We start from the raw sequence: 13,698 nt of genomic DNA, 5'->3' as shown, positions 1-13,698 counted from the left end.
AATGGCCAAACATAGCAAAGCATGTAAGATACTAAAAAAGTACATTTTAACTGTAACTTAAACAGGAATCGATGAAACTAATAATTCTTTTCTGTCATAACATGTAAACAAGAGAATTATTTCCACATTGGTGTAAAAAGAATGACTGTACTTCATTTGTTCTCATATGGTTCTCATAACAAAAACTAACAATAAAAACTTACCTAATGTGATTTTGTAATTTTTGTTTAAAAATCTTATTATAGCATGAAAAATTCCTTAGAGTGAAATGTTTTGAGTTTCAGAATTACTTTATAGTTTTTACATCATTCTGTTCATGAAAGTATAAAAATTTAAAGGTAAAATTTTCATATGCAGCAAATAAGATGAGAGACAAATCATAAATGAAAGGAAAAAGTATTCTTAAATAATCATAACTGAATACTCAATTTTTGAAGATCCTACTTTGTGACAGAAGAATGTATTTTGATATATAGGGTTTTTGGCATGATGTTTGTGTAAAAAACAGTATGAGCATAAGGAGGGGAATCAGTACATAAACCATAGAAGAAAAGCAACAGTAGATTTGAGTAACCTTGTGCCTTGTGGTTCATATTTCTGATCCAATTTTGCACTTTCTTTACTTCTGTGATGATTACAAGAGAGCTTTGTGGTGCAAATTTGGAGTTTTCATTTGGAGGTGAGGCAAGGAATTTGCTAGGATCCATAAGTATTGTTGTGACCAAAAATGATTATGTTCTTTGCTGTCACTCTGCATTTTGTCAGGTGTAATAGAAATGCCAGCTGCTTCTCATTGCTTGCTAAAATCACTGTGCTCTTGTTTTGGGTACATATAAAGGTTGGATGTGCACAAAAGGGAGGAAAAAGCTCAAAATAAGTATGAAAATTGTACATAAGAATTTGCTGAGAGTGAATCTGCATATCAGAAAAAAATAGCATGAAACACTAGGAGAGTGTGGTGATTCAAAGAGGTGTTTTGTAAATATTTTGTTAATTTTGTAAATCCATCACAGCCGTTTCAGCCATCTTTCTCCCTTGGAATGTACAATACAAGACCATTGTAATTTTCTCTGTGAACAGAGTGTATGTTGGGACTTTGAAATACAGAAGTTGTGTTCTTAAAGTTTCTGATCTCATGAATCTAGGTTATAAAAACTATTAACTTAAGAATTGTAACATAAAGAAAATTGAATGAAAGCATCAGCTTTCCAGGGTACACACTGGTAATTACTTGCCAGGTCTTGCAAATATAATTGAGATGGTACAACTTTTCCTATAAAAAAAACTTTGATGCTTGTTCATAGGCAAAAGTGTCACTTTCCCATGGAACAATGTATTGTTTTGGCAGTAAATGGCACTTTGTAAATAGCAATATATCATTTGGGTCCTGGGAAAACACAAGCATTTTTGCTAAATGCAGAGTTTCTCTGCCTTTCAAGGTATCTCAAGCCAGGGGGAAAAAACTGAAAAAAAATTAGCATGTTATTTTAAAAAATGTTTGCTCAATTTCCAAGTTTCCCTGTTCAGGCTATCTAATTATATTATATCTACTGTCTTGGTTTTTTTAAAAAAAGAAAAGAATTTTTATTTTATTATTTAATGTTAACATGGAGCATTTGTAGTGAAAAGCTTATGTTAGGAATTAAGCAAATCAAAGTTTGTAGACTTTTAATGTCAGGGAGGGGAGGTTTGTCTGAAATGTACAGAATTTAAACCATATGGAATTGGATCACCCAATTTCAGTGCTCAGAAAAAATTTATTTAAAGTTCAATTTATGAACTTTCTTCCTACCTGATTGCTGTTTTGTATAACTCATCTGGTGCTGCTGAAGTCACTGCCAATTTGCATTAAAATAAGTGCAAAATTTTTTCTCTTATTCATGTTGCAAGCTTAAAAAAAAAAAAAAAATAAATGTGAAGTTTAGACAAAAATAAATGGACAGGGAGTAGATTGTTTTCTTTCAGGCTTATTTGTATAAAAATATATCCTTTATCAATTAATAGTTGCTAAAAGCATGTTTCTGAGAAGTTAGCAAATACTGTTCCTGATTTAGTTCATCTTGTGGAGGTGGGGAAAGCTGTGTTCATCACAGAAATGCTCTTAGGAGGTTTCTTTGCTGCTGAGTTTGTGGAAGGGCAAAGGTGAAGGAGCAGGGAGAAAATTCTTTTGCTAACACAACTATTTCCTGTAGACAGCAATTACATACAGGTCTGTGAACTTTAGTTAGCTACCCACAAGCGTTGGAGCTGTGAGCTCAATGTAGTGTTTGTATAACCTTCCTTTATTTCCAAGATATCTGGTAGAGGCTTTTTAAAATTAAATACCTTTTTTTTTTTCCATTACCAGTGAAAGATCAAATAATGCAATTATTTGACCATTTTCTCACCAATTTACCGTCTGTATACCCTAAGAGAGTTCATTAAGTAGGAAGAATGCATAGGAGTTCAACTTTTTCGTGACTTTTTCTGCAAGCTATGATTCTAGCTGTGCTACTTTATATCTAGCTGTTTTACAGTGCTTTTCTCAACTTATTGCTAAATGTTCCTTGACTCTGAGTTCTCTGTTTCAGATTAGTTTGGAATAAATTGTCACATTTTCTCTGTGGCTCTTACTAAAATGGACATGTTGCTTAATGCTGCCTCTAAGTATTGTGTGGGGGTTTTTCACTAAATAGTAATAGTGTATAGTAACAATGCAAAAAAATCTGTATAATGGCTACATCTAATCTGGTACAACAGAGAAAAATACTGTTCCAAATGCAAATGTAGTCTATTCAGTTGCAGGTAGAACAATATGCTGGGAATTTTCTGTTTTGTTGAAGTAATGGCCTTCTGCTAAGGAATCCTGATGGATGGACTGGTGTTCCTGGACATTGGTTTATAGAATACAATCGTTGTGGGTTCTGAAAGCCTCGTTCCCTTGTAACCACCCAATGGTGGCACATGGTTCCTTCTCTTGGCATAAATAGCAATTGTTTTCTACTTACACCTTCAAAAGTAAAAAGGAATCCAAGCAAAATGTGAAAGGGATTTCTTGCAACTTGGTACCACCTATTCGGTCATTTCTGATTGGGGCCAGTTGTAGCATCCAGAGCCTTTCAAGCAAAATCCCTTTACCTGGCCTGAGAAATGCAACTCTGCAATGTTCTGATTTGGGTCCTGGGTGCCACGTGCACCCTGAGGTCCAAAGGAAACCACGACCACAGAGCAGGATTGGGGGTTTTTAGATTTACCTCATGTCAAGTATAGCATAAAATACTAGTAAATTTTCTTAGGTATTGTTGGGCATTGTTGACTGGTTATGGTTTGTTATCAAATAGAATTGTCCAAGAACGTTGGACTAGAATGGAGGGAATGAGAAAATGAGCAGCATCAGCACAAAAGCTGTACCTCAATGTAACTGGATATGTGTGTGTTCTGTTGAGACATGTCCAGAGTTATGAAATTCCACAAACTGAATTATACCAACTGTTTCTTGGTCATAGCATTGTTTAAAAAAAAATATAGGAGCCATGAAAGAAATGGTGGCTGGCAGTCCTTGGGTAGTTGATCAGAGATATTACAAATGCACACATTCTGTAGAAATCAAAGAATTCATTGAATACTGAGTGCTTGAGTTACACAGGCCCTAAATTTACTACTTTAGCTTTAATTTGTTCTGTGCATCACATCCATCTTTAAATTAAATACTGTTCTACTTTGTACTTACACTGAGTTCATCTTAGATATTCTGGCTTATCATAGCCTGCTGTTTTCTGAAATGGGCACATTCACCCTTCTGTGCCAGATCACATGTGTAGAGCAGAATTTTCCTTCTAAGTCAGGCAGAGGTCTTCAGTTGTGGTCTGGATTAAACAATCTTTTCAGTGCCTTCAATAGGCCACTACTCTTTTCTCCTGAAAGACCTCTCATTAAGGCAATCAGATAGGTATTTGAGTGTTTCAGAATAGAATACAGAGTGAGCAGTTTCTTTCACAGTTTTTAAAATTATTTTATATTATATCATTCAATTTTATATTATATTAAAATATACTATATTATATGTAGTATATAACAATATTTTATTTTATTTTATTTTATTTTATTTTATTTTATTTTATTTTATTTTATTTTATTCTTTTCCTGTTAAACTTTTAATTGCCTCCTGGACTTGATATATAGGATGAATACCAGGTGCTACTCTGCTCCTTTTCACTTTCCCTGAGCAGATCTAGCCTGCCTCAGACACATCACCTGCTAGTAGCATCAGTCATTGTATCTGACAGCACTGTTCATACACTGCCTGTGGAAGGAAGGTCTAAGAGTGAGAAAAAATGCATTCTGCAAGCATATGCTAACCAAGTGTTCAAAAACTTTAAAAGGAGAATTGTTTATTGAGGATATTCTACATTGGCATTTTACGAACAGCTCATATATTTGTCAAATCATGCTTTTACACGTAATTTAAATTACCTGCTCTCAGAAGATGTTTGGCTGCCAACTATCTGGAAGAACATAGTGCATGATTCCTATTGTCTTACTGATTTCCTAACATCTTTAATGGGAAGAAAGGGGTTATATCACTAAAGGTGATGAATTTACAAAAGGGAATGTCTGATGCACTGAATTTAGAGCTAGCAATGTCACCCAGTTTGAATTATAGGAATAGGTTAGGAAATAAATCTAAGTAACTTAAAATCCTTTTTTTTTTTGTTTTGCTTTATTGATATTATAAAAAGAACAATACTTATTCCTTTTGATAAATCCGTATGTCGAAAGAAAAACAATAGTAGTTTATCTATAGAGAAAAAGCCTAAGAAAAATGGAAGGAACTGGCAGCAGTATCAGTTTTATTTTGGGCTCAATGCATAAACACTGTGAGAGCCTGAAATTTTGTTCAGTTAATACAAGACGAAGCAGGTTTGGGCTAGCCTAGCTTGTCAGTGATCATGGACACAGGCAGATTGTCAGTGTCGTATGCTTCCACATGGGATTTCTGTGTATTTCTCTTCACCATACTAAGGGAAAAAAAGCCTTAGGTTCAGTTCTAAAACTCCCCAGTCATCTCTGTTTTAGGTTGTAAGTCAAGTAGCAAAGTGAGACTAGTGCTGGTTCAAAAACTACATGCTGCAAAACTAAAAAAAATTGAACAATAAATGGGTTTTTCCATTAAAATATGGTTTCCATGTTTCTAAATTATTCACGTCAAATGGGTTTTGTGGCCAGTTTCAGAAGAAATTTCAGAATCAAGACATTTATTTACATTTGTTAAAGTTTTTAAGATTTCAGGTCATTATATTTTGAAAGAGAGGTTTCCTTTTTTTTTTTTCTACCCTTTTTGAAATTTCCTTCAAACATTCTCAGCTTTTGTGCTTTCAGGAATTTCCTGGTGGGAACAATTTTAAAGCCATGACATGAAAAAAGTTTTCCCCAGATTTTTATAGTCCTTCTCATTCCCTATCCCCTCCACTCTGTAGAAAAGATATTGTCACACAATAGTTAAAGAGTGAGGAAGAGAAGAGGAGAAAAAAGAGGCAAAATTTCCACTTAGCCCAATAGAACAAATCCAAAGACTTATGGTTGATGGACTTCAAGAGGTAAATATACTTGGAGGTCTAGTTCAGTGAGCACCTCCAAAAGGAATAGCAAGTATATCTCTTCTGTGATAAAAAGTCATCAAACACTGGAATATCTTGAATTGCCTAGAAGTTTGGCGTGTGGAAATCATCTGGGTAATGGAAAGAGGTGGCATATAGTACTTTATTCCATATATTATTAGCTGAAGGAATGTAAGAGTAATTCATTGATGTTTTGTTTTTGCCTAGTAATTTCCATACAAGCATCTGTAGCTGAATCTCGCCCTAATAATTCATATTAAGTCTAATTTTTTTTAATATACCATTACAAGGCATTTAAACATCTATCTGTAACTAAATAGGCAAGACAAACATGAAGTCAGTTTATGACTCCTGAATGTCCATGAGATTTGATCCCATTCATAAACAAGCAATGTGTTTCCAATAAGTGGCATGCAGTAGCTAGTGAAATCAAGTTAATAACCCTGCCCCATTTCACAGGAGTGGAGTTACCAGTAGGAAAATGAAGATGAGGAGAAGGATGTCATGCTCCTACTCCACTCCAATTAATAATGCCAAATGCTGCAGGCATACTGTAATATGCTCCATTAGTGACTTTGCAGCTCCCACTCTCCAGTTCTGCTCCAGAAATAGATGCATTTCAGTTCTGGTCTGAAAAGCAGGAATAATAATATTTACAGAGCTGGGTAGAAGGTAAAATTTCACCAAGGGGATCATGATCACTTGCTGACTGTTGTCAGAGGAAAACTTGTGAAAAGGCTAAGACAAGTTGCACAAAACTTTTAATGGGAGTCCTACAAAAATTCAGGATTTTTTTTTTATACTAACAGTATAACTAACAATAATTTTGCATGTTTCAAGCTTCACCTTTTCAAGTCCAGGTTCATAACTACATGTTGCACATGCATTAAAAAAAAAACAACAACAACAAAACAGTGCTCATAGCAAACATAACATTTGTCCTAATAATGACGGCTTTGAAATTCTTAGTAATCAAATATATTTAGCTGCATAGCTAAATATTTTTATTTGAAAGATTGGAGAAGTATGTGTGGGATTAAGTAGAGAGGAGGTAATTTGCCATGACCTATTTTCATTCCATTTCAATCAAAATTGCACCACTTAGCTGAGAACTATAAAGGGATGCCTGAAGCACACTTGCACTAAATTATCTGTTAATGTCAGGCCAGATTTCTGGTCTCTGGACTTGTAGGTGGTGACAGCCTATCTGCAAGGGATAGCTGTGTTCTGCACACTCATCAGAAAACTTCATGTGCTAGGATAGCAAAAAAGGCCTGAAATATTGTTAGTTGATGTGAAGAAAAATATTGTTAGTTGATGTGAAGAAAGATATCCAAAGGCTTGTGATGAAGAACTAAGAAAGCAATTGGAAAAGCATATCTTTGTTGTAATTAGCTCTGAAGTAATGGTAGTCTTGAATTCAGCCAAAATGTTGATGCTTTGGCACAAGAGATTAAAGAAAGTCTTTGAAGTGAAATTAAATACTTGTGAATTCAGTCAAGGTGTGAAAAAATTCTTCAAATTTCATGGTTTTGCAGCATACTTTGGCTTCAGAGCAAATATCATAAACAGTCAACTGCTTGTGCCCTTTACTTAGTCCGAAAACCTAAAGAAGAAAACTTTTCCCTAAATTCTTCTAATATGCTTTGATTTCTGTCTGGAAGCATTTGGACAATACTCTTGGGTCCATGGTGTGATTCTTGGGGATTGTGCTGTGCAGGGCCAAGAGTTGGAGTCCATAATCCTTGTGGGTCCCTTCCAGCTCAGCTTATTCTGTGATTCTGTCGAAACACTGAAGAAGCTCCTTTTTCTTCTTCACTAATTTCCTTCTTCCTGATATCTCTTTCATCTCATTTTGTTTCTGTGGCTCCCATGGGAGCCAGTAAGCATGTCCTAAGTTGAATGCAATGTAGAATTGGATTCTAAGTTCCTGATATAGTAAAAACACGTAAGCATGTGTATAAAAGGCAGAAAGGTCTAGTTTCAAATACATCTCGTTACAGGGCTCCTTTCAGTGCAGTGTTCTGGTGGCACATGCCTTCCCACCATGGACAGAGCTGAGATTTCAGAGCAAGAAGTTCTGTCTGAATAGAAAGTCTGGATATCCTGGGCTGTGGGCACAAGCAGTTGAGTGAAATACACCCAAAACAGGGGCTTGACAGGTCTGTCACTGCTGTGCCATACTGTGCATTAGAGTTTAGCACTGTCGCTCTAGTGCTCTGTGTGCCAAATGAAGTCATTAGCAGATTTGAGATCTATCAACCATCTGTGCCCGTTATCTGTTCCTCCTTGAGTGGGAAAGAGCTATCAGTGCAGAACTGTAGTGGAATGTGGTGGTTCTAGAAGGTCTCTGGGTTATGCCTTCGTCATTTGAGATAATGTGCCCCTCACATAGCATTTACTGCTCACCCCTTCTTCCTGGAAAAATGTTTGAGTCTCTTGAGAAGCCTATTAACATGAGAACTCATTGCAGTATCTTTTGTTAAATAGTTGGCCATGACCAGTGATAACCAGGCAGATTTGGTGTGAATGAGAAACTTAATAATCCATGAAAGAGCTTTGTAAATATATATTTTTAATTTATGTTACACTGGGTTAATAAATTAGGGAGAAAATGGATTTGTTATGACTTTCTTCCTGGTGGTGGGTTAGAATACACCAGCCATAACACACCATTTACTGAGATGGCTGGAGTCATTGTATATCAGAGCTGAAAAGTATATTGACCATATCAGTGCAATATACCCTTTGGAAGTCCTTGGGAGGGTTTCTTACATGTGTTATAAGAGCCACCTCACTGGATTGCAGTAACAGGAGCACGTGGAGACAAAATGATTGATTATTACCCCTGGTATTTGTAATTTGATCAGTGCAGCAAGTGTTAGCCAATAATGATTTGTTTTCTTTCCCTTACACCCTTATTGATGTGTTTCATTGTCTGAGTGTCTGAAATTCTGAATCTGGAATGTCCTTCCATCCAGTCTAACTCTGCTTAATTTAACCCAAAGGCAAATCCTCAGTATAAAGCTGTAGGAATGAGGTCTGAAGTGAGAGAGCAAATTCAACTCATTGTGTTGCAAAACTGAAGCCTCCCATACTCTGTCAAATGCAAACACGAAAATAAATCATGACTGTCCACTAGACTGTGAGTCTGGCACTGACAGAAATTGCTCAGACAGTAGCTTTAGACATCCTGAGAACAGTGACCTCTTTACAGGGTAAATGTACAGAGGTTTTATTAGTCATTCAGAGAGGAAATCAGATTTAACCTGTTGCAGTATTTTTTGTTTGCCTATAAGGTATGCCTGAGATTACTGGCCAGTCAGTAAAGTTGGTTTACTCAATGTGTTTACCAGCCAAGGAGAGATTATGTCTTGTCTTACTGGGTACAGGGTACTTCTCTAAAATATGTGCAGCCTGAAAAGAACAAATCTTTTTATTTAATTCAGTGAGTTTATATGGTATTGTTGGTTGCTTCAAATTTCAAAATCCTTTTAAATAAGCTTGCTGGATTTATTGCCATGGAGCCAACTCAAACACTCTGAAGTGATTCTATAAACTATTAGTTTATAGACTAGAGCTCTATGGCCAAACAGACTATGAAGATAAACCTTCACAGCTCTAGAATATTTTGAAGTTTTGCATTTTGGAGGCTTGAGAAGTTTGTGACTTCTCCCTGAGAATTTTCCCTTGGTTCTCATGCTGGGAGATGTGTTTTTTCAGAAATTTTAGAAATAACAAGGAATTTGTGTTTGCACTTCAAAGTTCTGAAATACATGGAAATTTTCTTTATTTGTGGGTATAACAAATTCTGAGTACTTGGTTCTGTTTCTATATGTGGATATGATGTCTTAGTGCTTTGTAGCTGGATAGAGAGGAATTTTAAAAGGATTCAGAAGAGACAAGCACAAATTAAATTACTGAGACAAATGCTTCTGCAGGAGTTAAGATGACAAAGGGCATCCTTTGTATGGAAGAACACCATTATTGAAGCACTCAGTTGCTGAGAATTGTTTTTTTTTTCTTATTTTTAAATCTGTGATGACATAGAATCAGAACCTGGTTGTAATATAAGGAATAAGATGGGTCAGTTAAGGCAGAAAAAAAGATAGTACAAGAAAATGATGAAACTCGAAAGAAATGCTGCGATGCATGAAAAAATGTTTGTTTTGCCTTGGTTTTATGTGTTTAGGTTTTTTTTTTTTCCCTAGAAATGGAGTTATTTTCCAGTCCCAGTAGGCTTTGATGTGTAAACAATTGCCTCAGGAACAAGCAGCATAATCACGCTCTCTTGCAGAAATGTTGGGTACTCCAGACTTGGCTGTTATTTGAGCTACATCTGTGAATTTTGGAAAGCTAGGAAAACTGATTTTCCTTTAGGTGTTCTCTAAAAAAACCCACCAACTCTTGTTTCAAAATCTCATAGCTCCCCTTGATAGAACAGGTCTTTAACTCAGACTTAAAACATCTTAAAGGTTTATGTGAATAGAAATGTAGAGGTGATCCGGTAGATTTTTAGAAACTTTGTAACAAATTTGAAAAAAAACAATAAAACAACCATACAGTGACATACAATGAGTATTTAATATTTTATATCATTGTAGGCTGCTAAGTGTCTATGAAGCATTGTCATTACATGAGAATTTCTCACACTGTAAATGGTGAGATCTTCCTCCTCTCTCTCTCTACTTGCTCAGAAATCAGCCATGGCTAAGGTTACTATCTATGATACACATTATATGTGTATCACTGTTAGTTTTTTCCATTCCTGAGTTTAGAAGAGGGGAAAGATGGTCTTCTGGGAGGTTAAACAAACCTCAGAGCACCTGACACTTCCTATGCCTCTGGGAGGATTGTGCACTGAATTGTACAGCTCAGAATTCATGGGAGCAGTTAGGCTTCTGCCTGTGTTTATGTATTAAATACATTTTTAGATTTGGCCCTGTATACTTTGTATTCCCAGTATTATATTTGAAACTGTAAATAATTAGAAACTAGATGGCATTTCATTACCTCACTGGATATTGAGATGCACATGTATACCGTGAAAATATCTAAGAGGTTAAAAAGTGCCTCACAGTGAACTAGTATTAAAAATAGCTCTTCATGTCTGAATCTCAGCATATTCATTCATCTCGATTTTTTCTTTGCATGTATCCTGGTATAAAAAACTGATGCAAGTTTCAAAAAGGAAGAAGTAAAACTATTCTGACTTCCATGTGTAAAACTTTTCACATAGCATAATAAATAACTTTAATAGAAAATGACGAAACAGTCTCTATAGCTCTACAGTGATCAAAATTCAATATTATTAATATACATATGTTATGGTAATAATAAGAGATTTGCAAGAGAGAAGATTTCATTTGTTTCTAGGAAATGCTTGACCTTTGCTACTTTATGATCTGTTAGAGAGAGCTAAGGGTCACAAAAGCTGGCTTTCTTTCTATTTTACCTGGAAGGCATTATTCTTTCAATAAATACCAAAATCAAGTCAATATTTTTAGAACCAGGATAATTACCACTTGAAATGGACTAATCTTTGCTCAGAAGTTGTCTGACACTTTATACCCAATGTCAGCAGGAAAGAAATAATTAAGATGTATGATTTTGGTAATTGATAGGGAACATTTGAATGGGTTACATAAATAATAGACTAATCAAAGTATTGTTTAACGGTTTACAAAAACACATGCCCTACTGCATGTACATTTATTTAAATTAATGTTGCTGTCAGAATTTATGAGAAATTTTGAAAGAGGATTTCATTTTCACCTTATGGTTAATGTTCTCATCAATAACAATTTGTCAATTTATAGGATAAGTTATTATTAATTTAAATTGTACAGCATACCTCTTTAAAACATAGGTGTGCATTTACTGTTCTGGACAATTACTCTGTGGACAAAACTGCAACTTTCAAATCTCATTTCCATCTCTGCCAAATCCTACTATTATCTCATATTCTGTTTTAATGAGAATTAATGATATTAATAATCCAATGCTGTGCAGAAGAGACCTGGGACTTTTCTTGTATATGCAGTATCATGAAGTATTTTTCTAAAGAAGATATTAATATACCATTGATAACTGAACCACATATCTAAAAAATAAATGTAAAAAAAACCCCAAACCAGCTCTTCCCCAAAAATCAAATACTTAAAAAATACATTCACAATTGAGTTCTGTTTTTTTGTTTAAGCACATGAAAGTTGTACTACTTGTTAATAACTTATTAAGTGTTCATATATATATCTTGAACACCAAAAAAGCTCAGTCTGATACTTTGGGATGGGACTAAATCTGCTTACAGAAATCTTTTATTCTTCCCCATCCTTTCCTAAAACCACTTCAATTTTGTATGATTGTATGAAGGAAGAATACATTTACAATCTGAGTATTCGAAATTAAAGAAAAGTTTGTATTTCTCTTGGATGACAATTTGAACAAGCTTTGTTGTCAGATCTTCTACATGCAAACCAAAATACTCCTAATGTGAAAGATACATTATTGCACAGTCTTTGCATTTGTGCTCATATCAGGTGGCTGCAACTGAGGCTGGCATTTACTTCAAAACAGTCCCATATATATATATATATATATATATATATATATATATATATTCTTTATGTTCCACTGCTGCTCATTAAAAGGTGCTGTGACAGCCTGGCATCAGCAGAGTCCCCGCATGGAAACAGCCACTCTTTTCATCAGTAGTCACTGTTTGTTAGGTTGTTTCTGGGCTGAGCTTCTCAGGCTCTGTGTAGGGTGGCTTTTTTTTTCTTCTCTGGACAGGAAAGTAGGGCCCCTGCATGTGTTTAACCCCACGTTTTTTCAGGATAATAATATTTCTGCTTTTAATTGACAGCAGTTTTACAGGAGAGTGTGTCCCAGATGTGATTGCTCTAAAATGAAAGAGCACCAGTGTTGGGCTTGAATGTTTCCCTTCTAATTACCATTTGCCCCTTCATTTTAATTTGGAAGGTTTTTTTCACTTAAGTATGGGGTTTCCAAATGATTCTGGTAATCCTGGACTTTTCCTTTGTTTTTACAGGTGACCTGTAACTGTTTCACCATCAGTAACGGAGAGATGCAGGATGTTGGTGTTGGCCTGTATCCCAGGTACTGTGGACACTGTTTCATTCACAGGCAAAATCCATGCCAGTTTTTTCTCCTTTTTTCCAAGGTAGCTGTAAGGACCATCAAAGCAGCAGGTAACATGTCTAAATGAGAAGCTGGGAAATGGAAATAAATTAAAGGAGAGTAAAAAAACATTATCTAGTTGAAAACATTCTTAATAGTCCTGATTACAGCATTTAAAAAGTTTGAATAGTTTACATCTTTATATTTTATTTTTGTGGAGGTGATAGTCATTTCTTAGTTAGAATAAATGCTGACATCAAGAATCCACAACTCGAACTATTTAAGGGAAACCTGTTCAGTCATGCTTTAGAATACGGATATTTTGCAGCTAAGAGCCTTCAGAATTTAATTGAAAGAAAAAGGTTGATATATTTATAAGTAAATTGCCATAACAAAGAAACCACTAAGGTGAAAAGATAAGTCCCTTATGAGATAAATGTTAACATTTGAATTTCTTATTATTGTTTTTATTTGTAATAGGTAAGAAGTATGTGCCAGTGAAGCTTTTATCTTCATAGTAATATGATCATCATCATAATAACCTGTAATCATAAATATAGAAAATTAGTATGTAGTTTAAAAGTATGTTTTACCATCTAATTTTTTTATTAATGCACAGTTGAATTATGTTTGTCAGTACCTCAGGGGGCCTGTCATTGTTTTTTCTTTTCCTTCTAATGTCATATGTAAGAACATGTGTTGACTAAGGACACTTAATATCTTGATGTCTGCCTTGTAGTAAAGATGAGGAAAAGGTGGTTACGAGGACATGGGAATTAGTGTCTTGGAAAGTGCAAAATAGTAATTTGATTTCATAGTGGAATAAAAATAATACTTGAGAAAAATGAAATACTGTTTTGGAGCATTATTATTTGGGAAATTTTTGGTTTTGGTTGGAAAAAAGCTGTTAACTGTGAAAATATCTGTCTATGTTTAATGATAATGCACTGCCAAGCGA

General features: G+C 34.9%; 1 protein-coding gene across 1 annotated transcript in view; it reads left to right on the top strand.

Moving 5' to 3' along the window:
• The window catches only part of SMYD3 (SET and MYND domain containing 3), a 382,457-nt gene that overhangs the window by 290,687 nt on the left and 78,072 nt on the right, over positions 1-13,698 (top strand). Inside the window, exon 6 of the mRNA XM_083857103.1 lies at positions 12,652-12,719. Coding sequence (XP_083713229.1) covers positions 12,652-12,719 — 68 coding nt within the window. The remainder of the gene's footprint in view (positions 1-12,651; positions 12,720-13,698) is intronic.

The sequence above is a fragment of the Zosterops lateralis genome (genome assembly GCF_965231275.1).
Source record: "Zosterops lateralis genome assembly, chromosome: 3".
Classification (NCBI taxonomy): domain Eukaryota; kingdom Metazoa; phylum Chordata; class Aves; order Passeriformes; family Zosteropidae; genus Zosterops; species Zosterops lateralis.
The sequence above is the reverse complement of the archived record's forward strand: the minus strand, read 5'-3'. Positions and strand labels throughout refer to the sequence as shown.